This window comes from Dreissena polymorpha, chromosome 9 (assembly GCF_020536995.1).
Source record: "Dreissena polymorpha isolate Duluth1 chromosome 9, UMN_Dpol_1.0, whole genome shotgun sequence".
NCBI classification, from domain to species: Eukaryota; Metazoa; Mollusca; class Bivalvia; order Myida; family Dreissenidae; genus Dreissena; species Dreissena polymorpha.
This window is the reverse complement of record NC_068363.1, coordinates 11,024,736-11,049,559: the sequence shown is the minus strand read 5'-3', so window position 1 is coordinate 11,049,559 and position 24,824 is coordinate 11,024,736. Positions and strand designations below refer to the sequence as shown.

Genomic DNA, 24,824 nt, shown 5'->3' with positions numbered 1-24,824 from the left:
ATGGATGTGTCCGGATTCAATAATTTGCACACTGATTCCTAACAACAATGTTACTATTTTACTTTTCAGCTTATATGGAAGAATCGATGGGCTACTTGAGATCTGCTCCTGTAAATGTTGTAGAAAACAGTTGTTTCACATTCCACTTTGCAATTGTGTCATCCTATTCCATGTCTGTGGTACGGGTAGCAACATTCAACAGTAATTCTTACCACACCGTGGGCCAATGGGAACTGCAGCCGTTCAACTACTATATCTCGGCATTTGTAATATATGTAAATATTTCGTCAGGGCAATATGATGGAATTCTTATTGAGGTACAATCTTACTCAATGATCAACTACAACGAACCAAAGGCTGTTGACAATATCCAGCTTTTCCCAGGAGAATGTACAACTGGCGGTATGTGAATTCTACTTCTATTTATACAATTTAATGTGAAATTGTAATAAGACATTTATATTGGAATACACTTTCATTTTTAATATTTCGTTATATGCACTTTGACCTAATGTAATTATTAATTTGACATATATTTTAAGTAAATACACTTAAAAATACAATGCATCATTTTAATGGAATTTACTTTAATGCTGGATGTTTTATTTGATTTTTCTCAATCATAAAAAATGAAAACGTGTCCATGCGTTCATGGATACGGTAAAAAATTACAGCCAAACTGACAACTCAACACATATTCACTGTTTATGTAATTGTAATGGACAAGTGCTTTTTTTAACCTTAAAATAAATAGACATTAACTGTACATAATACATACATAACATTTATGAACAGATATGTTTAAGAAAATTACCAAAATTATGTCCATGGCAAAAGTGATGTCTAATTGCGAGTTCACATAATACAGTGTTCATTACTTATTCCACCACAGGTTTTCTAGAAAATTAAAATTAACTTAATTGAATCAACCTTATACAATGTTGATGAAAATATTGAAATAATTAATAAAATAAACTTTTTGTTTGCATTAATGGATTAACTGAATACGTGTTATTGTCTACTAAAAAACAATAATTACATTTCGTAAGAATTTGTAAATATCCAAAATATTCTAACTTGTCTAACACAATAAATCAGCTTTAGATAAATACAAAGATTAATTTAGGTCCACTAATTATGTGTGGCTTTATTTGTGTTAATTGATTGAATAGCACTGTAAACTGCATTATAAATCAAATCAGGATCGGCCTACATGTTAAATAAAAAGGTATGCATTATTACATACGTAATAAAAATATGGTTTGAATATCTAGCTCATTGTCCAAAAGTGCCAACTGATTGATTTGAATTTTATGAAAATGAAAGTTAACTTCTTTACAGGTGTACAGGTCTTAAATCTCCTGGAGCTTATTTCAACAACGACAACATCTTTCTGGGAAGGTTGGTTTTAGGGAAGAAATTGTGCACAAGCCTTTAAAAATAAAATAAATTTGCACCGAATGTTTTAAAAGATATGCGCAATAAACATTCAATGTTTTATTTGATTCATCGTTTGTAAGTATAGGCAAACCTGAAGTATAGGTTAGGTCAAGTATGCATTCTCTTAAAATCAAATAGGTTATATTCGCGTCGTTGGACTGTTAGGTGGTTGTTTTGTTGAACGGGTGGTTTTCAAGTTTTTTCGTATTTATCGTACCTTGAAGTACTTCTTCACATCGAAAATGAAGTGATGCATAATTGTGTTTGATGTCATATTTTGAGTTTGATATTTCCAATATATTTTGCTATTCAGTTTTCATTGTTTGACAAATTCGAATGAAATTATGATAATTATGTACAGGATAATGTTTATTGTCTTAGTTTTTGATTGCATTAAATTGTGCCGACTGCTGGCAATCTTGGATAAGCGTTTGGCTTATGTTGCGTGGGTATATTTTAGTCATTCAGTATGTTGGTGGCATTGTCGGTCCATCTTTTGTCCTTATAAATTATGATATTGTAAAAAGAAAATAAATCAAAGTAATTGGAAGTGACTGCACATTTTTCACCTTATGTTATCTTCAAGTGTAGATGTTCCAGCCACTATGTTTATGCCATATGATCTTCTTGTTCTTAGTTGTGTGTTTGCGACTTGAACATAGCTTAAAAGACTTTCTGTGCTACAATTTGTTGCTACACCCATGCTGATGAAATATGTGGCTCTCAAGGGACTATTTACATAATGATCTTTTTTACTCAAAGGCACCACTAATTATGGAAAAACAGAGTGGGAGTCGGAGACTTCAACATGGCCGTCAACAACACCAGCATGTAGTCATGACCAGTTTCCTTGCTATAATGGGACCTGCATACCCATTCTGCAAATATGTGATGGAGTTCCACAATGTAGTCACAGTGAAGATGAATTAATTTGTAAGCACATAATTAGATACAAAACTTTTAGTATGCAAAAAGTACTAAGCTAAAATGTTGACATCCTGTGATAACTTAAAAACTACGTTAGTTGGATTTATAAAGCTTGGTTCTTGGACAGAAGACCATACGAGTGATTTGCACTACATTTCAGTTGTGTCCGTCTTTCGTCCTTTTTTGGCAGTTTCATATACCTTAAACATATGCTGTTTTATGTTGAAAAAACTATGTAACTAGTTTCCTTGGTTTTACAATATGTTAAATTGTATGGAATGTGGTCTGGTGTTGTTTTTCAAATGCATGATTAAAGTTGATAAAAAATGAGGCATTTTCTGATTTGAAATCATATAATTGGGTTAATATATTTGCATACAGTTCAAGATAGACACCAATGAAAATGAACTTTACCATACACATTTTACATATTACACCACCTACGTATGAACAAAAGAATCTGTTTTTAGAAGTTCTTTTTTTTACCATTTACTAAAAAATATTTGAAAATATATTTAATATACCTCTATCAAACGTTACCTTATGGAAACGTTCAAAACATGTAGGATACATATGTAGGCTAAATATGTAGGCAACAAAGGCAAACAAGTGACAAATTTGTTTTATAATCAAATTAATAAGTCAAAACATGAAATCGATACGTCTTTCCATAAAAATAATGATAATAGTTTTAAACACAACTTGTGTAGGTTTAACCACAACACCGACTGTATCCACTACATGGTCAACATCCACGCCAAGATTAACAGCGCCATGGGTAACATCAACACAGGACAGTACGACACCACATCATACAACTATGCCAACATGGTCAACGACATCATCTTTAGGCTGTCTAGATGGATTTATCGCTTGCTATGATGGATCTTGCATACATTGGTTTCAGTTATGTGATGGAAATCCTGACTGTCTTCGAGGCGAAGACGAGCAATACTGTAATAATATTTTTTTGTTTGGTAACATTTAAAAATTGAGAAAAAAAATTGATTACTCATTAATAATGATCTGACACTTTGATACATATTAATTAAACAACTAGGATGCTTGAATCCTTTAAAAACCATTCAGCAATAGAAATGGAAATATTGTTTATACATGTTGTCCATTGCGGCACATTGCATTGTTTTGTTTTGCGAGAGAGGTCGACACCAGCAATTGAAATCAGGTCTCCAATTGATTAAGTCTAGCTTAGTAGTGTTGTGCAGTTTTCAATTATTTGTCTGGTGTGTACCGTTGCAAAGGGCTTTTCTATAAAGTGTCAGCAATACGATTGTAATATATTTGAATACATGTTACAAGCACATTTGCTACTATATATATCTTTATATAATGAGTTGCATGATATATAAAGACTTAAGCGTCTGTTTTGGACAGGTTCCACTTCAGGATGGACAACTCATGCAACAGGACCAACAACTCCAGTAGGTTGCCAAATGTGCTCCGATAACTCCAGTTGTATATCGCCGGAACAGATATGTGACGGCACCAACGATTGTGCTGACAGAATGGACGAAAATATATGTGAAGGTAATTTTCGCTTTACAAAATAGAAATTAGAAAGGTTGGCGGTTTGTGTTTGTATCATTTATTGTTTTCAATATTTCAAAGCATTTGGAATGATATGACGTCTTCACCTGCTGGTTCCAGTTTTTCATTATTTGCATTCCTTAGTTCTAACCTACCATGTTTAATTCAGTTAGTTTGTGTAATAACATAAACACATGAAAATTAATTACAATCGAACATCAATAATTGACAGGGTTAAAATTAATAATGTTTGTAATAAAATTCTATACATATTGTTAAATCCTTACTAATATTAAAATTAAACTACATTATAATCATATCATATTAAACACACATTTCTATATATATTTATGTAGACTATCCATCCGTCCGTGTGTCCGATCCTCCCGCAACGACCATATCAGGGTCTGTTGACCTTGTATGTACTGTGGAAAACCCTGGCAATCATCAGGTATGCGTGCATACAACTGTTGAAACAGAGTACTGATTATTTTATTGTCTTGCACTTTTTTGGATAATTGTTTAGTTGGTAGTTTCTTACGTTCACACTAAGTAGGAACACAAGTTATTTACATCTACAACTGTTCTCAGAAGAGAAAAGCAATACAAGAGTTTTTATATCAGTATACCCCATAATATTATCATCCACCGTTTCGATCCTAATTTTCTTACTTTCTAAACACAATGTTCTGATTTTTCTTTTAAACTTGCATCCATGGTGTAGATTTCAATTTCATAATTATACACCATTTTTGTAATATTGTTAACAATTTGTACTTTATCTTTTTATTTGTTTTGTAAACGTGTTTGTTTTTTTTAAATTGGTATTATTCTGGAAAATTCCTAAACAAATAATTAGCCACAATTGCTGTTCATATTTCGTTATATTCTTACATTTGGTCAACTTAATATTTTTATCGACTGATATCATTGAAATTTGGTTTATTTTAGGTGATATTATTTTGGAAAAGCCTTCGGTGGGGGGACATCTCACGAAACGGGGACTTAATGGTGGATATTTCATTCAAAAACCTTACTCGAGGAAAATTTAGCGTGAACCTGACTAACAACGGTACCACAACAACATACATCTTAACAGTTGGTGTTGTGGAGCAACAAGATATACACGAAGACTTCACATGCATTTCGGATATCGTTGGCATTCCTGAGGTGTACTGGCCTTATCATAGCGTCCGTCTCAATATTCAAGGTGACATACCTTAATTACTTCAATTTCAATAATAAATTACTCAAAGAAGATATTATTCAGCTTTTTGTAAAGTATTCATATGGAAGAACACGTATTATTTATTATACAAAAAAACTTAATCTTATAGACAACACATTTTATTATCTCGGCTGTTTTCGGAGAAAACTCGAGGCATTGTCATAGTCAGCTCGTTAACATTTTGTAAAGGTTTTGAACATTGGCTCTAAAATCAAAGTACTTCAATCTACAACTTTGAAACTCCATATGTAGCTGCACCTTGATGAGTTCTACATACCACACCCATTGTTGGGTCACTAGGTCAAATGTCAAGGTCACTGTGACCTCTAAAAAAATCTGACAAGCTTTTATTTATTCAAAACTGCACCCGCAACCGAGCGTTGCACCCGTTATGCGATGCTCTTGTTGTATATACTTTCTTGAGCTTAACTTATGAGTATTACATTAAGCAAGTAACAAATGACAAGCTTACTTGTTGGGCTCAAATATTAAAATGTAAAACATGTGTTTGATTCGTAAACTTTTACATGTATATTGCAAAAATATTCACAAAATATTGAAAGAAGTGATAAACAACATTCATAAGCGTGCTTATTTTCTTACTGCAAAAGTTGAACAAAATTACTTTTCTTGACATATTTTCTTGAACAAAAGTTATATTGGTGGGCTTCTTGGATTGTTTTTGGTCGACTTGCTGCTATTTTATCCAGAAAACGTTTTGCTATTGCTGTTGTTTTGTCAGATTTGTATGACACTGTATACACTTTACCTTTATTATGAGGAATGGCAGTTTAAATTAAGTAGAGTTGTGAGACAAAAGTGAAATGTTGGGGCATCCAGGTCTAATGGAGACATGGCTAGTTTGTATCTATTTCCTTGTGCACATAATTAGATATTACAGATAATAAATTTCGTTTGTCAGGGGACGGCTGCCTGTCTTTAAACAACGCTGTGTGTCACAATCTGGGAATTCGCCGCGTTACACTTCCGTCGTTTGGTGGTGCCACTAGTCTGTCGCAGATGCAGCATAGGTTGTCCATTATTGATAACTATTACAACGGCTCCTCCCCCGACCCATGCCATCATAGTCTGATGGAGTTGGCGTGTGGATTACAAGCCACCCCGTGTGTCAACGGCCAGGCTGTACCCGTCTGTAGAGAACACTGTGAAAGTAAGATTATAATTTATTTGTTATCAGCAGGCGTTCTAGGGCTTTTATTTCTACGGCCATGTACTTCATATCTCGGATTCAAGTTATCAATTACGGGGATAATAATGTGCAGTGAGTATTGGTAAACCATTCACCTTACTCAGGAAATGTGTGAGTATTGGTAAGTGACAAATATAATTGTATGAAAATACTGTTGAATACGGCGAAAACCCAATTTAACTATTTTATAAATTTTGCAGCGTCTATTGGTATATGGAATATCTCCTGACTTGTTCTTAGTCAGTAGTCGATTGACTGTAGATTGGTTTGTACATAGATTGCATGTTTTTGCAACAGAGTACACCAATATTGTTTTTATTTGTGATTGTAAACAAACGCACATTACTGCATATTTTAATCAACTTGACGAAAGTATAATTTTTAAATCCATAGCGATCATATGGGCTTTTCTCGTATATATAGAATTTTATTATTTTCCATGTTATGTTTCATAGAAAATACAACACCTGTATTTTATGTGCGTGAAAACAAGTGTATACTGTTAATACTATTTATGTTTTTATTTTTAGTGACCAACCGATTTTGCAGCGGTCAACCTTCAATTGTAAATGTAAACAACTCAGACATAGGCCACTACTGCCAGTTCCTACCCTTCTCCTCGGATCGCACTTGCAAAGAAGTGTGGATAGGTATTGAAATTAATGTTATTAATAAAAATATTATACATAAAAAGTGAAAAAGTAATCTTTTAAAATTGAAAATCTACTGGCACGTTACTTGCCACTAACATTTTAGGAACAAAAAAAAATCAAGAAGCATTAGGTATCACGAGAGGAATTAGTTTTACTCATACTTTTATAAGTAAAGGCATTTGACAAATTGCCTTTACAATTTATATATGAATGTACTACAAATCTCTTACAATGAATAAAATTATGATGTAAAGATTATATCAGTCAATACATACTGTTTTTTCTGTATAATAGGTGTTATTTCATTGCTGAAAAATAGTTAATTGATATTTTTTCATTAATGCAATCACTCAGATGAATGGAATAATGAAAGTTTTCCCTTTTCGGGAATAATGCTTGCTCTCGCTAAACTGTTTATTGACTTGTTTAAAATAACAAAGCGCTCCGCCGCGAAATCACCCCCCCCCCCACCCCCTCACCTGCAAAAAATCGCCCCAAAGCCAAGAACTTGTAGAATGCCATTTCATCGTCCTTCTGTCTGTTAGTAATTTTTTCGTGACCTCTTCATATCTAATATTCTCTAGCACAGATGTTCATATTATTTAATTGACAAGATCGTACTTCAAGGTCAAGAGTGTTTGCCTCATTTTTTGAGCGTTCTCCATATTCCCTTTCCTTTTGAAGAGGTTATATGAAAATTTGCTACAATGTATGTTGTAATTGAGAAAATGGGCAAAGGCTCAAAGTCAATATCACATTTGAAAGTCAAAAGTTTTAGCATCCATGTTGTGTATACTCCATATATCCGATAAATTGAATGGTTTTCCATGAAACCTGCCTCAAGTGTTGCGGATAATAGAAACGTGTGCACATTAAATGAGTAAGGTTTTTCGGTTCATGGTCATATCACACTTCAAGGTAAAACGTTCGAACTTTCAATTTTGTGTCCGCTTCATATCTCCTTATCCCCTTTAAAGCGTATTTCTCTTAAACAAAGCTTAAATTCTAAGGTCATCGAAATGATGTACAGTAGACATAACATAGTCATTCTTGCTTAAAGTTGATAATACACTTGAAGGTCTAAACATTAACCATAAATTTTATTCGTATCTGCTTTATGTCACTACACTCATTGAAGGATTTCTCTAAATAAGTTAATGCCATTGATATATGTTCAGAAGCGATAAATCAAGGTCAAAGCCACGGTAGCAACTTTAAGTTTAAACGAGTATTGGAGAGGATTTAGGCTGACTATTAAATGGCCATGTCGTAATGTTTTACAATTAATACTTGAATGTCTTCTTTAACAATGTTATCAGTAATTCATATGAACATGAAGAAAAAGGTCAAATATGTGCATTAAAAGCAAAAACAAGCTGATTTTTCTACTGCAACCGAACGAAGTCAATATGACATATAAATATTCGTACATCCCTATTAGAATTACAAACACAATAATATCAGAAAATTTATTCCATAGGTTGTGGAGCCACCGTGAATGTTTCCAGAACCAATGCAATGTTTTGGTCTCAAAACTTCCCCAGTGTGCCGTTTGACCGCTCGTGCGCTTACACGTTTAAGACGCATGGAATCATGATGCTTTTAGCAACAATCGAGTACTCTCAAGTTATTGGTGCAGATTGTGACACGGACTATATTGAGGTGAGGAATACTGATATTCTGTGTTTAGTTGTGGTTCTTGTATGTTATTAAGTTATTGCCATAATGTTCCTATAGCGAGGGCATCTGAAAGGACCGAATATATATTTTCAACCTTTGAGAGTGGTGGTTGGAATGTTTGTACAAAAACTACTATATTTTGTCGTTTGCTATTGTGTGACTTTTTATTCAATAAAAACAATAAGATTTATATAAGAGATTGATTTACATGTGAACTGATATGAATCAAACAATATACTCCAGCTTAAATATATTGTGTTTTGTCAAATATAAAGTTTGGTTGGAAGAAATACTGCCACATTACGGAAATATCGTATTAATATTACAGGTTGATGGTCAAAAGTACTGCTACGATTCACTTGATAAATCCATAGTCATCTCAAACAAGACGAAGACGACGATACGTATTCAATCGGCAGCAAGCCAGCTTGGTGGCTTTAAAATAACAGTGTCTGAAGGTAACTGAAGAAATTAGCGCATTAGTTCATATTTAAGTCATACAAATAGCAATTTGTTTACGACCTATATTATCTACTGACGCGATAGGCATATAGTATAAGGTCTGTCCGTTCGTTTGACCGTCTGTACATGCGAGTTAAACCCAATATGACACGTTTTGTATTCCGTCTACATTGCTTAATACATAGTTTTGATTCATGCATGGAATCTTAAAACACCAACAACACACCCACAGCACTTAAACTAATTGTGATCTTGCAATTTACATACTTTTGAATTCGGTCTTAATCAGAAGCTAATATCTCATGGTTAACCCATAACGATGCGTTTTGTCTCATCACTACTGCTTGCTTTAAAACTGTCATACTTGCATAGATGATGATGTCTTTAGTCATCCTAAACTCCCCCACATCAACTCATAGCATTTTGATATTAAATTTGACATACTTTTGGATTATAACTAATTCAGAAGCTCTACGCACTTTGTTAACCCACAACGATGCATTTTGCCTCATCAATACTGCTTGCTTTAAAACTTTCATACTTGCATAATTTATGATTTCTTTAGTCACCTGTAACACCTTGTACATCAACTCATAGCATTTGGATATTGAAATTGACCTACTTTTTGATTTTGACTAAATCAGCAGCTCTACGTTCTTTGTTAACCCACAAATAACATGAAGACAGCTTGATTCAAATCTTTGATACTCGCATGAATGCAATCTTTGAACATTCTCTCAACACAACAATATCACATGACTTCATTTTGACCATGCCATTGACATAATTGAGAACTTGGCCAAATCCAGAATGTCAAATTCCTTGGTGAACAAATATTTACCCTTCGCGTAACATCAGTACTACTTACTAAAACGCTGTGCCACTTCCTTTCAACACTCAGTACACTCACAGAACCTGACCCACTTTAGTCCTTATAATTGACTTCATTCTTTACCAAGACTAATTCACATGAGCCAAGTAATGGCTAATTTCAAAAGTTCATGTAGATTTTAAAATGTTGGCGTTTTCAGCTTTCCCACCAGGTGTATGCGACTACATTGAAACCAGTACTGACACTACTAACTACAATAGTGTATATACGTCAAAAAAGACTGGTAGCTGCAACACATGGATATTCAATACCACCAAATGTACGTTGAATTATGGTTTTCTTCAGTGCATGATTCAGTCACCATACATTTGTTGAGCAAACTTCTTTCACATTTTTAAAACGATGGAAAAAATACATAAAATATGTCAATAAAATGAAGTGTACGGTAGCGGTAGATAAGCAATTAAGTATTCATGACAAAAGATCCACACCTCTGTATTAGTCATTGAGTTGTTGTTCACAAAACAGTGCTCTGGTATTTGTCCATATTTGTGACAAAGCTATAGTTATTATTGTGCTATCGATAGGGAAACATTATTTCGTATCTGTTCGTCCGTCAACATTTATTTGCGTCTAAACATTTTGTCAAGTTATAATTAATGAGTGTTATGCACAAGTAATAATATTGTGGGAGATGAGGTCAGTTGAATTGTTGTAAAGGTAACGCATCTGTCATTCACTTCCAGGGACAGGTGTTTGGACTCCTTACAATGTTCAGTATGTTATCAACATAACGTTTACCCAAGCTGGAGAGAGCTGTGTGAAAATAATAAGCTTTGCCACAAAGGAGCTTATCCACACGGTGTGTCCGGAGCATGTGAACAACACCTACATGTTGAATGACAGCGTTCTTTTGGAGGCAGTGGAGGACTTTGTGGTTGAACTTGCTAATTATGACAACTGGCGTTAGTGTTTTGTCGTTTGCTTCTTTTTGTTTTTGTTTTGGGAGATTGTATTTGTTTACATATGATCTTTCGGCTTTATAATTAAATTAACCTTACCTTTATCTACCTGCTACTGATCAAAAATATTTTTTTGCTAAGCTGCTTTTCGTTGACCTTCAATTACCACCTACCAATAATTTAACAGAATATAAACATGCTATAAGTTTACTACTTCTGGAAGATGTTTATTCTTCTTTGCTTGTGAGATAATATCGCAAGTTTTGCATGGAAAAAGTCCTATAAGATAAAATCTTTGAACATACGTGAGGACATGATTACTTATTTTGTATATATGCGTTTTATTTTGTGTCTGCACAATCGATATATTGTGTGGAAGATATGTAAAAGTAAATAAATGCTGGTATATATAAATTTCAGTTCCAGAAACATTCAATGTTTCTCTTACGGGTGCAAACGGGGACGGACTTGTGTACATACAAAGAAGTGACGGGGCGACAGGCTACGTATGTGGGTACATTTATCAAACAGAGCGGGACCATTTGTGCAGGGCAGCTGGTTATGGGTGAGCTGAAACAAGTGTTATGTTGCCTAAGCGATATAATATCTGCATGCTTCTTTACTAAACATCGTCTGAACATAAAGTAATTTGTTGAATTTTATTTAAGGAATGTGGGGCTCGAAAATTTTAATTTTTAACATTTTACTAGTATTTAAAATAATATTTGGAGCTTTTGTAATATAAGCAACATCACATTTAAATGTTTCACTTTTGGTTGTTAGTGAGTGGGATTACTATAATAACTTTTCATGTTTTGTGTACCCCTCTTGAAGTCAATCAGAACACTTGTGTCTGTCTGTCTGTCTTTGCATACTTGTATTGATATACTTGTGTAGAGTAACTTCTTGGGGCTGTAAGTTCATCATTAATAATGCGAATGGAAAATAATTAGCCCTAATGACCACAATGTTGAGACGATGATTAACTTGTCAGACACGTTTTATTTCAAGCTCAACAGCTAGCTTTTGAAATATCAACATTTCTACCATATCACACAATAGGCAGTTGCAGTACTATACTTTTTTAAAGAAACTTTACATTTAAAATCACATCGTTCTTTAGATCTTCTACCGGGTCGTACTATGCAAGCCCGTCTGCCAACAAGCAGGCCATCATGACGATGCTGACCTGCAGCTCCTCTGCACAGAAAGTGGAGGAATGCAGATTTAATTGGTACGATGGATGCAATCCGAGCTTCGGAGCATCGTCCTGCAAGTGTGAAAATCAGCCAATGCTTATTGGTCTGCGGTGTGGTAAGTGGCAAGAGTTACTTGTTCCTGTTTGAACCCAATTGAGGTAAGTGTAAAAATAGGTGCACAATTACAATTGCTCTGAACCACATACTATTTTACCTTTGTAATTGTAAGTATGCATTTTAAGTACGAAGAATAAATCTGAGACCGAGAAAGCTGCCAACTAAACAATTGCAGTTAGGGAGACACCATTGCAGAGAAATAAAGAACAAAAAGACAATTACTCTATTCTGCGTATTTTTGATTAATTGTATATTTTCAAGCTTAAATTTAATCGAGGGAAATGATAATAGACTATTTAAGTAGATGTAGCTTATTTTTAAACGTAATGCACTAGAAGGTGTATTCATGGAGTTATTATCGTTTGTTTTTAATCATATTAATTTTCGTTCGAAGCATAATTCCAATACGTTTTAGTGTGCAAGGCGTGCTTTGGGATAGAGAGTCAGTTGGTTCCTTTTTCCTATTTCATTTTTCCGTATTCAAATAAGGAATAAGGGGAAAGTTTCTCATTCCTTATTCAAGCTTAACATATTTGATATAGGGTTTTACAGATTAATTATGCATACAATTCTTAAGTAAATAAATACAAAATAAATCGAATGCATTTTCTGTACGTATTACGTTGCATATTCATGTTTCTTCTTCCGCGCTTACATAGGAGTTTTTGTTTAAACAGAACTGCCATTTTGTTCATCGCATTATAACTTCACATCAACAAATCCTAAAGAATATAGCATTATTTTACATTGTATGGGATATATACGTGCAATCTAGTACATTTCAACATGTTTGTTTTTCTTGATTATCCAGTTCCTTTTTCGCGGCTGAAAACCTAAATTTACAATTATTTCCATTGATTTATTGGTCGGTCACTTTGGTTCATTTTATTTTATTTTCTGAGCGTAAGAAAATGCAGTTCCTTATTCGATTTAAAAAAGGATTAATGAACCAGTTCCTTATTCATTTTTTAAACCGGAAAAGAAACTAGGTTATCATTAAATAAAACTTAGTGGAAATGTACTGCAATGAATGTATTTAATGCCCAACCTAAATTTGCAATAATTTTCATTCATTTATTGGTCTCTTTGGTTCAATTTAGTAAAACAAAATAGTAATAACATGCCAGTTTCTTATTCCTTATTCAAACCGAATAAGGGACAGTGTTATCATTAAATAAAACTAGGTAGAAATATAAAGCAATATATATTTTCAATTTTGAACTTACATATACCATGGTTTTCATTGACATTAAGTAATGTTTGGTTTATTTTAATTGATGCTTGAGTAAAACATTACAATTTCTTTTATCGTCTTCATAATACTTGTTTTCAGCATTTGTCGTTAAATAGAATATACAATAGAAATGCGACAGAATACGTCGATACAAAATGACAAAGCTTAAATAACACACACACAAAATCTAAATTTTTAATATCCGAACGTGATCGTCTGAAATACAGGCTTCTGAATAAGGAAATGACCTATTACCAATACCTTATTCATAGGCCAAACTTAAGGATACTTAAATTCGAATCACTCTTGCATTGCGCAACTTTATATTCGTTATTTTTGGCGATGTTTTGTGTTACATTGGTTATTTATATATCTGAGACAGTTCTTTAAGTCGTATCTGACTCTGAATACTAACATGTTAAGATAGCTCATTCCGTTCCCATACGTAAATAGATACCAAATGATGTTATAAATAAGGCAAAGTGATTTCAAAACGTCAACATAAAAGCAATACTGCACAGGAGGCGGCAGTGGTCCAGGTGCCTCAAGCAGACTGAAAAGCTAAATCAAAACGCATTTGTCTCGCTAATGCATACCAACGGTACATCCGGCGACTTTCAACCTCGGAACACGAATTCCGACTGTGGGATCTGCAAAACGGCATTTGATTGATGGTAAAAAGCCCTTCGCCGTCGAACAGCATTGTCATTAGTGCGACGTCACTGACGTCACCATCAAGGCAAGACAGCACCGGAAGCAGCGGCCAAGGTGTCTCTATTACACAGAAAAGTTTCATCGAATTGGGTGTTTTTTCATTTCAATAGTTTTTCTATCTCTGAAAGCGCGTTTTCTCGCTTTTGGATACCAACGGCACATCCGGCGACCTTCAACATTGACGCACGATTAAAGGTTTGAGAAACGACAAAATGGCGCTATTCTCGGTTGTTATCAGTCCTACTTTGAGTCAGTGCAATTGGTAACTTTTCCTTATGCAGCCGCGAAAAGGGCGCTTTGCTATCATTACAAAAGAGAACTAAGTAGAAATGTACTTCAGATAATATTTTATTTGATACCCAACCTTCATTTTCAGTGATTTTCCTTGATTGAAAATACCAGTTCCTTATTCGATTCGCATAAGGAATAAGCCACATTTTCCATATTCTTTTTTTTTATTCGAATAAGAAACTAGGTTATCGTCAAGTAAAACAAAGTATAAATATACTGTTATTATTATTTTTTATAACCCATCCTAAATTTACACGGATTTTCGTTGATTTATTTGTCTCGTTGGTTTATTTTGATTTATAATTTATCGAAAGAACATTCCAGTTCCTTTTTCGATTTGAATTAGAAAAAAACGAACCCGTTCCTTATTCCTTATTCAAACTGAATAATAGACTGGATTATCATTTCTAAAAACTAAGCATAAATGCATTGCAATAAGATTTTTAAATATTCAACCTATATATGTTAGGACGTTTATTTATATGTGGTTCACTTTGGTTCGATATCATTGATGTTAAAGTAAGCAAATGGCTTATTCGGCTTGAATTAGGAACTGGTTTCCAAATTCAGCCGCGAAAAAAGGAACTAGATTATAAATAAAAAAACATTTTGAAATGTGCTAGATTTAACTGTTATATCACATAAATGTAAAATAATGTGACATGCTTAGATTTTGTTGATGTGAGGTTAATATTTCAAGAAGAAAATGGCGGTTTGGTTTTAAAATAAATCCTATGCAAATCCTATTTAAAAGAAGCATGAATATGTAACGTTATTCATACAGTTAATCTATTTGAGGTATTTTAGTTTGATAAACTTAATAATTGTATGCATTATTATTCTATAAAATCCTATATCAAATATGTTAAGCTTGAATAAGGAATGAGGAACTGATCCTTATTCCTTACTCGAATAAGGAATAAGGAACAAGGAAAAAGGAACCAACTTGCTCTCCATTCCTTTGAGACATATTTATATGCTTTCGGACGTTTGTAAAAACATCTAGGTTTTAATTTAACAAACGATTGCAGCATTACATTTTATAATTTTGTTGTGTGTTATGAATAACACTTTGAAAAAAGGCGAGAAACCTTTTAGAAAAAGATCTCTTTAAAATGTCAATGCACATTACATTTTAGGTCTATAGTGTTCTCTGCGAAAGTTCAGTGTACGTTTATTTTATTGAAAATTGATTTCTGGAAATATCAATGCACATTTATTTTTTATTGAATATCCATTCATGCTTATGTTTGCTTGAACATTGGTCTCTGTCAAAATAAATGCACGTTTCTTTTTTAATTGTGCATTGATCTCTGAGAAAGGTCTATACACGTTTCTTTCAATGTTTATGTGTTACAGCAATGCCGATAATCTCATGCAACATGTCCGGGTCAGACTGTGGCTATCGTTATTCACACGCGGATTTCTATTTGCATTATGCATACGGTAACACGCACCTTTGTATTATAAGTTCATGTTATTTTGACAGTGGACATTGGACGATAAATCCATTACCTCATAGTATATGATAGGAAGAATGATATGAAATAGTTAAACTATTTTTATCAGAACACACACCATTCTGAATTTTGTTTTGAGTACGTATTAAATAAACCGAGAGCACTGATGATGTGATTGATGAATATCGATTTAATATAAAAATGAATTTAAATTGCAGAAATGATTTTTTTAATGAAATATTAAAGAACGTTGTTATTCATTTAACATGTATGTGATAAAACATGTAATTAATTCCCGACGAACATCTTTTCTTGTGTTTTTTTTTCATATTAAAACATGACTTATTATAAATGTTTTGACAGGGTTGGCTGCAACGAATTCAAACATTCGCAGCAGAATGATACTATCCCCTGTTTTCTCGTACCGGACACCATCTTACGTAACCTTTTCCTATATGGTATCAGGGAAGGAACAACAAATCTCCGTCAGTTTGCAGGTATATTACAATGTTTTGTTGATTTTAGTTCAGCTTATTTCGTCATGTTCTGAAGATGATTTTTCAAAAGTATAATATCAAGTGTTTTCATTATACAACCTTTTCCTATAAAGTCACAATGTCAAACATGCTATGTTTTCATGTGACAGATAATAAATGTTTCACTGAGTACATTTAGTAACGACAATATAACCTCCATCATAATTACTTTAACCATTCTAGGTTTACATTCATGTTTACAGGGTGCATGATCAACGGGGTTAACACACGAGCAAGACAAAATGAAAACACACCGTTAACAACTTTATGTTTGCAAATATCTAATGTTATCTTAAAATCTTAAGTGCATACAAGACAGTTTTACTTGCAGTTTGTGCCGATATATTAAGAGTTAAGAATTTATTATTGAATACGTTTAAAATCGGTGCGAGAATTAGACGTTGCGTGTGGAATAACCGTGTATATGAATGACTGTAAAAATCGAGTTATTGGCTAAAAACACAGTCTTATTAAATACAGTAATTATGATGTTTCTCACATTGCCAAAAGCTGCATAAAAAACTTTTATGTCTTTTATGCACTAATTGAAATTCCTAAGAAAAATAGTTGTAAATAGTTATTTTATTTAGTTAAAAAGCATCAATTACCGGTGTGTTTACATTCATTAACATCCCTTTGTGAACCCCATAAAGTCACGTGATCCTCCACCCCGGTTAATATAAGTCTCAAGAAGTTGCCATGTGAAAGTGGCCATTTAGAAGGTGTCCTGTAGAATCACCGATTGTATATTACGATAAACTTACTGTTGTGATAGATATTGTTGATAATACCTGAATTCATACCGTCAAAACAGTGTCCTGGATGTTTTAGGGAACCGATGGTTCAGAGACAGTACTTCCATTTGGGCACATTCCGGTGTCCAGCGGTTTGTATACTGCATGTGTGCAGCTGCCAAATCTCTCCGGAAAGAACGCACAATTTGCGTTCGATTTCAAGCGGCTAACTATCAATGACATCTCATCTAACGGTTCATCATCAAGCAGTTCATTTATTATGAGTCTGAAAGAAGTGAAGCTTCATGCTAACGGATGCCCAGGTATATGTCTTGTTTCAGGAGCCATTCGTAATTAATGACCTGTTTTACCTTGATTTCGCACGGTTTTACCTCACTTTCTGTTTAGTATGGTATCACACTTTGATTTCATAAGAGGTTAACTATACTTTCTGTTAAGTCTGATGTTGTGTATGTCCATCAATCCCTTATGTCTGACATTAGCGTTTATTTATTTGATTCATTCAGAAGTTAACTGGATTTCTTTCCGGTGCATTTTTCAAATCCACACATTCTAATCCACCTATATCTTCGAATATAGCTTTGGAAATTTTCTTTTACTAATTTGGATATATTTTCATTTAACTAAATTTTATCATTTATTTACCATCACAACCGCGTTCTACTATTTTTGGATACGTATTACATCGTTCCATTTAAGTTGACCTCACTGTTATCTTGATCCAATTTAGCTCGCAAATCAGTCAAATAACATATTCTTGAAAAGGGGAGTTAAACATATCATAGGTCTCCTATATCGATTGTATTTATTCTACATTTTAATACAAAATATCATATTATCATTCTAACTAAGACATTGAATTTATTTGCCCTTAGAATTCAGGACCAACTGTTTGCTTATAATGTAAACATCTCAAAATCAGTGTTATGCATTGTGAGTATCGGTGAGTTTATAAATGTCAAATGTGAATAAATATCTCTCTGAGATAACAATTGAGACTAAGGTTGCTTCAATAACGACTTTGATATACATGTAATTTATGAGATTTTTTATATTTGACTCTTTTGAGTCTTCTGACAGCAAAATGTATTCTTTGAAAATGTTGAAAATTCAATTTGATAGTATTTGGGACTGGATTTAGCTGTATTTATTTATGACTCAGAGATAAAATATCTTAAAGTCTTCAACATGATTTTCAAAATTCATGAAGTCTTTATAAATGTGTTTCTGTTTTCAAGCTACCTTCCCAAAGAGTATCTGCCGACTCGACAACCTTGATGTGTGTGCCTTTGGAGACTCCATCTGTGTACAACAGGACGTGTGGTCCATTGCAGAAAGTAAAATGTTTTATATTGACTTTCTTCACATACAATGCTTAATCAGTTTGTGTTTATATAATTGTTGCTTTCAAAGTCCATTTATTTACTGTATCATGTTCAGTGTTATGTATAGTACACTTTGAACTTAAATTAAAACAATAAATTTAACAAATAACAGTTAAGTTTAAAATCAGCATCATCCTAATATTTTAATATAGTTCTTTTCACTATGATGTTTATTTTCAGACATGCTCATCGGGGATGCAGTAAATGCTTTTCAAGATTTGGAGCACTCATTCAACATGTCCACTCCTAATCTGGATGCATCACTGCCATGGTTCCTGGCGTTTAGATACTCTCAGTCTGGTTATGGAATAAGAACCAACGACTTGCAACTCAAAGTAAATTTTATGAAATGTCATTATGTCCCCGTTAAGCAGGGGGTAGAGGACCTTTATAGAAATAATTCATTCCCAGTCAGTTGGGTTTTCTTTTGATGTGTGTCTGTTGGAATAGACTGTGGCGAACTTTATCAAGAATATAACTTTCCCGTACATTTTTAAATTTAAACACGAAATTTAACCTGTGTGAGTTGTGCGCAAAACTCAGATGGCTGCCTCTCAGTTTAAGATCTCTTGTTAAGGTTAAACGTTAAAATGACGCACAATAAATCATGTCTGCGCTCTACATTAGGCATAATTGAAATGATGTGTATTTTAGATGTGATTAAATCCCCATGCTTAGAAGTATAATCACGTATACTTTTTCACTGATAAATATCTGGGAAAAATTGTACAAGATTAGTAGTGCCAAACACAAATCTCATTCTTATCATTGAACAATTGATTTCACAATTCGGTAAACGTAAATAGTATCATTCGAGAAGTTTTCTGTTCAGTCTTCATCCAAACGTCCCTGTCCTATTTTCATGACAAAAATGTATTTGTTATTATATCTTAGATCGTACTAATAAGGTTGTAATAATTAAGTTTATAATGATTCGGCATGAATGAACATTAATTTATCGTTAATAGTTTTTGCAATACCTTTTGCTCTAAACCGGCAATTTTAAGCATTTCTCTTCTAATGTTCACACAAAAAAGACATTTTATTACAGTATTTATTACCTCAACGGGACGCGTTGTGGTTGTAGAGCTCTTGTTCCATATATCGTTATTGTTCATAAGTATTCACACCATTCACTACATGTCTGCCTCAACATGGATTGATTCATTCCTTGTTCGCATAGGTCAGAGTTGGATCCAAACTGCTGTTCTCAGATAAAAAGTCTAGATTTGGAACGGAAAAAATATGCCTCCCCATTCCTGCCCAGACTGCGTTCACAGAGGTGAGCTTCATTCTTCAGACTGGTTTATCGTCAGGAAAGATCTACATCGATGACATCAGTTTAGGAAACACAGCTTGCCCACGTAAGCACCATTTATGCCGACCTTCATTGGTATCAACTGGCATGTTTTTCTTCAAGTCAAATTATTTCATCAAGTGTTGCAACATTTCTTGATTATCGCTAACCTTTTGAACCAACTGAAAGGTTCATGTCAGACGTCCACATTATTTTGCAAATAGTGGATTTTCATTAACCTTTTTGCACGGTTGTATGGTCTCATTATACACCAGCAAACGAAATGTGAGAGGGGGATAATGAAGTTATTCTATTTGTGTCGGTTCATCGGTCGGGTGTCGGATGTCGGTCATTATGATTTATGACACAGAGATAAAATATCAGTACTCTGAAATATAAATTTTATAAATATTATTATTTTTGCCGGTTGAACGATATATTTTCTACCCGTAGATTACACCCAGATGTTAACTGAATCACGTGTTGATGCATATATTTATATTGATATTTTATGCGACGAAACAATATGTTAATGATAATGCCAATGTAAGGCCATGGCCTTAACAAAATATTGGGGCACTGTGTATATCAATTTAATGTTATGATATAGTTAGAATGATTCAGACAATTGTATCATATGGATGTTTATTAAAGTGCCATAGTTTACAACTTTATGTTTACGCAAGTATCGCTATGTTTATGATAGGTCATATTTGTTATTTATGAAAAAAAGACATTTAGCAATAAGAATGTCACGATATTGATGTTATGTTTATTATAATGACATAATGTTCATATCAGATCCTGCAGCATGTGACTTTGAGATGTCCTCAATATGTAACTACACCGTACAACAATCCTACTACTCCCTGAATTGGTACAGGACAAGCAACATGGACCACAGTAATGCAAATGGATATGGTAAGTCGAAAGCAATATGGTAAAAGTTTACACTTTGTACAAGGCTTGACAATGGCCTCCGCAGTAAAATGAAGTTAACATTTTTGTTAACTAATAGCTTTATGGATTATTAAGTTTGACCTTTTTTATTCCAGGTTATTCGATGTATCTATACAATAACTATGGTAGTGAAGGCCAATCTTCTAAATTATCAACACCATCGGTTGAACTTCTACACGAAGATGAACGTTACAAGTGCATGGAATTTTATTACATTTACACAGAAAGCACCGGTAGAAATGAAATAGTACTTACACTAGAGGCAAATTATCCCGATAATTCCACTCGTATGTTTGAAATAGAAAATACTGAAACAAACTGGACTTTATTTAACATCCCTATAGAAGAGACTTACGACTCTGCTGTGTTTGAATTTGTTGCAACTCAAAGGGGATCTGGGACGTCATATTATAGCCAGATCATTTACGTCGATGATGTGTCCTTTAAGAAGAGGGACTGCACAAGTAAGTTAGCCTTCTTTTGGACGATTTGTTTTAAATTACGAAAACTTGAAAACTAGAAAATTAGAAGTCATCAAGAGAGAAATTAACTTTTCGATTGATTTTCTTTAATAAAATATTGATAACTTCTGATAATAAGCACACAAGCGTTATTTGCAAATTGTGTTCTCCTTTCACAACATTCTGGTCATGCTGTTGCTGTTGTTTTGATATCAGTAAACACAGAATTGTTAACACCTTCCCTGCAGCAATTAATCATCACCAACCAATTGCCAACTATAAAAACGCACATTGAAACACCGTCTGTTGTTTTTTTTTCAGTGGGACTTCAGGATCTGAACATGTGCAGCTTCACCAACCCACACCTATGTGACTACGATGTGAATTGCACAGCCGGGTCTGGCTTCATTTGGACCCGTCACTATGGAAACACAGACACCTTGCTGACTGGGCCTTCGGCAGACGCAGATGGCTCACCAACAGGTTTGTCTGACCAGCCTGTTTTTAGATCAGTATCTCTTTAATCATTTCCAACCATATAAAATGTTCGCGGTTGCTGTGCGATTTTTTTTTAATTGTAATAAAATAATTGTGTTAAGAATTTGAAGAATTCTGATTTTCCTGTTACATTTTTTTGTTTAATTTTTAAATGTTACTATTTATGTTCATGCTAAGATAAAGTGACTTTAACGCTTGATTTGTCTTGAAAGATTTTATTTGATTTGTCTTAAAGGTTGTTATTTTTTGGTTACTGTCTATGCAATTCTCGGGACACTTTATCTGTTTGCATGCCATCGTCATATTTTCCTTCAGGCTACTACCTGTATGTTGATAATTCAATGGGCGATGCTGGACACAGATCTATGGTGTGGTTCCACGTCACCATGCCAACAGATAGCACCAACGCGCACTACATGTTCTCCTATCACATGCTCGGCGCCGGAGTCGGTCGACTTGATACATTTATTCAAGCACGAGGCTCGAGCTTAGGACCTGTTCGTAGCATTCCGTTCGCTCAATACTGATCTTTGGTTGGATTCTGATTGCTATGACTTGCCAGATGGTTTCCAGGGAGATATATTCCTCCGAGCTGTCAGAGGAGACAGTGAATTTGGAGACATTGCTATCGACAATGTGAAGGTGTTCCAGGGACCTTGTCCAGGTATTCTATTGCCAGACAGATATTAAAATATGATATCGAATGTTCAAGTGTATGTGTTGAATTGCTTATATTTTGAACCAGTTGAATGTTGAAATGTTCAATTATATGATCATATATTGAAATGTTTAATTCGGGTGTTGGTATATTTGTTTCCTTGGTTAATTAATTTGTTAAAACATTCACAGACAAAGTGAATTAAAACGTTATCATTCTGTAATCTTGTTTTATTTTGATATAAATTAAATCCTCATTATGTTTTTGTAGTAAAGTCAGTAGCTTGCAGTTTTGAGACGGAAACATGTGGATACATTCACACCAGTGGAAGTTGGGAGTTAAAAGGTCCGTACAATAATTTTCAAATGTGAACTATGTTAGCAGTTATTTTTTTATTGTGACGTTATATATGTATATATTATTTCATTGTCAAAAATTATTTATTTTTTGTCATTGAAATAGTATAATTATTTAAACCTAAGGTGCTATGATTGTCATAAAACGTGTGTGTAGGTTTTCACATTATTATTGAGTGACATAATCTGACTGTAGATGGGTCAATCTCAACCTCCGTTCCTGGGCGCCTTGATGCTCCGATGAATGCAGTGAACTGGTCTAACGGTGACACCTGCATATCAGTAGAGTATTCCGCTGGCATTGAAGACACGCTTGTCGTAGAAGCTGAAGATGAGACGGGCAACATTGAGCGCCGTAAATTCTACAATAACGGAAATGGCACAGGATTAGTTGGCACATTTACAGTCCGTGCTTTAAACAGGTTTGATTGAATACATGCAACAGCAATGTTTTGTAACCTAAAGGAAGTCAGTCGTGTTACTGTGTTTTTTATACAAGCAGAAACAAACCTTCTCATCACAAAACATTCTTCTAACGCGACGCGCCATTTGTATTTTATATACATGCACAATAATGGAAATACAGTGCGGTTTATTCTAAAACAGTAATTGTGCAGAGGATATGGATAATTTTACCGAAAATGCAGAATTTAAAAATAGTACCAAATTTACCGTTTTTGTATAACGAATCGTGACTAAACATTATGTTTAATATTAGAAACTAGAAATATGTATACATGAAATTTTAACATAGTCGGACTGTTTTCTTAAGCTGTACCTTTTCTGTAACAACACTTTTAACGGGTTTGTTTAATCACGAAATGTTTGTCCAAGAAATTTTCATTCAAATGTTGATGGTTTGTTTAATTTTGAGTAACGGCTTCTATTATTTGATGTGAGAGGTAGACAGGGTGGAGGAAGCCGGACTTCAACGCCAAATAGAAAAACATGGCAATTTATTTCCAAATACGAAATGCAGTCTTAATATAACACTATATACATGCTTTCAAAATTAATCATACATGATAACAGTTTAATTCAACTCTGGAAAAATAAAAGGAATTAATACATACTATATTAAAACACTAGTTTTTTTATAATTAAGCAATAATTTACATTTATTAAAAATATATGTTTTACATCAAAACTGGAGAACTTTTTTCTGAAGAAGTTTCCTCTCTCTATTTATATAACCCTGACTAATCAGATTTCAGAAATTCATAATTATTTTGCTGAATATCAATATCTGATTATGAGTTTCTAGAAAGTTATGTTAAGATTTTTTTTTACTTTCAGACTTTCGTTTTTCTCTGAGAATACATCAGTAAAGATTGAGGAAGTTGGAATGTTATCAGGACAGTGTCAAGGTTTGTGTGGGATTCGGTCTATTTTTAAAGTCCTGTTATCTCGAACCTATAGGTAATATGTATGGCTATAGGAATTTAACTATTTATTTTCGAGGTCAGCAATACTGAAACCCAAATCCAAAATTATATGTGTTCTTGCAGTTTTAATGTGTGAGCCACGCTGCGCCGAGCAATGTTTGTCGACCGGGCGCGTGTGTGATAAGGTCATGGACTGCTTTGGTGGTGAAGATGAACTTGATTGTGGTAAGCGATAATGATTTTTTTAAACTGTTTCAACATGTTAAATACATGTTAAATACAATATTATCACAAACGATACTCTATGCAAACTATTTATGTAACTGATTCATATTATCATAAGGAAAATTTTCTTTTCTTAAAATTCTAACTTGTTTAATTGATAAAATAATACTTGTGTTGATTGTTTTTTTCAAATCATTATAATATATGATAATATGTTAAAGTTTAGCAATAATTGACTTTTTAACTTTGTAAATTGTGCACAATATATAATACATTTATTTTTGAATATATATTTGGAGTATCTTTGCGAGAAAACACTTAAACTAAAAAAAAAAATATTTCAATAATTTT

General features: G+C 33.6%; 1 protein-coding gene across 1 annotated transcript in view; it reads left to right on the top strand.

Moving 5' to 3' along the window:
• The window catches only part of LOC127844764 (uncharacterized), a 32,223-nt gene extending 9,111 nt beyond the window's left edge, over positions 1-23,112 (top strand). The window contains exons 14-40 of the mRNA XM_052375224.1: positions 70-402; positions 1,342-1,401; positions 2,203-2,373; positions 3,078-3,323; positions 3,763-3,915; positions 4,272-4,366; positions 4,867-5,125; positions 6,066-6,314; positions 6,884-7,003; positions 8,487-8,668; positions 9,015-9,144; positions 10,180-10,299; positions 10,727-10,945; positions 11,363-11,507; positions 12,066-12,256; positions 15,857-15,943; positions 16,321-16,454; positions 17,325-17,550; positions 18,487-18,585; positions 18,814-18,968; positions 19,817-19,997; positions 20,732-20,851; positions 20,986-21,354; positions 21,673-21,834; positions 22,165-22,513; positions 22,778-22,852; positions 23,060-23,112. Coding sequence (XP_052231184.1) covers positions 70-402; positions 1,342-1,401; positions 2,203-2,373; positions 3,078-3,323; positions 3,763-3,915; positions 4,272-4,366; positions 4,867-5,125; positions 6,066-6,314; positions 6,884-7,003; positions 8,487-8,668; positions 9,015-9,144; positions 10,180-10,299; positions 10,727-10,945; positions 11,363-11,507; positions 12,066-12,256; positions 15,857-15,943; positions 16,321-16,454; positions 17,325-17,550; positions 18,487-18,585; positions 18,814-18,968; positions 19,817-19,997; positions 20,732-20,851; positions 20,986-21,354; positions 21,673-21,834; positions 22,165-22,376 — 4,418 coding nt within the window. The 3' untranslated portion in view covers positions 22,377-22,513; positions 22,778-22,852; positions 23,060-23,112. The remainder of the gene's footprint in view (positions 1-69; positions 403-1,341; positions 1,402-2,202; positions 2,374-3,077; positions 3,324-3,762; positions 3,916-4,271; positions 4,367-4,866; positions 5,126-6,065; positions 6,315-6,883; positions 7,004-8,486; positions 8,669-9,014; positions 9,145-10,179; positions 10,300-10,726; positions 10,946-11,362; positions 11,508-12,065; positions 12,257-15,856; positions 15,944-16,320; positions 16,455-17,324; positions 17,551-18,486; positions 18,586-18,813; positions 18,969-19,816; positions 19,998-20,731; positions 20,852-20,985; positions 21,355-21,672; positions 21,835-22,164; positions 22,514-22,777; positions 22,853-23,059) is intronic.
• Positions 23,113-24,824: the final 1,712 nt, after the last annotated feature.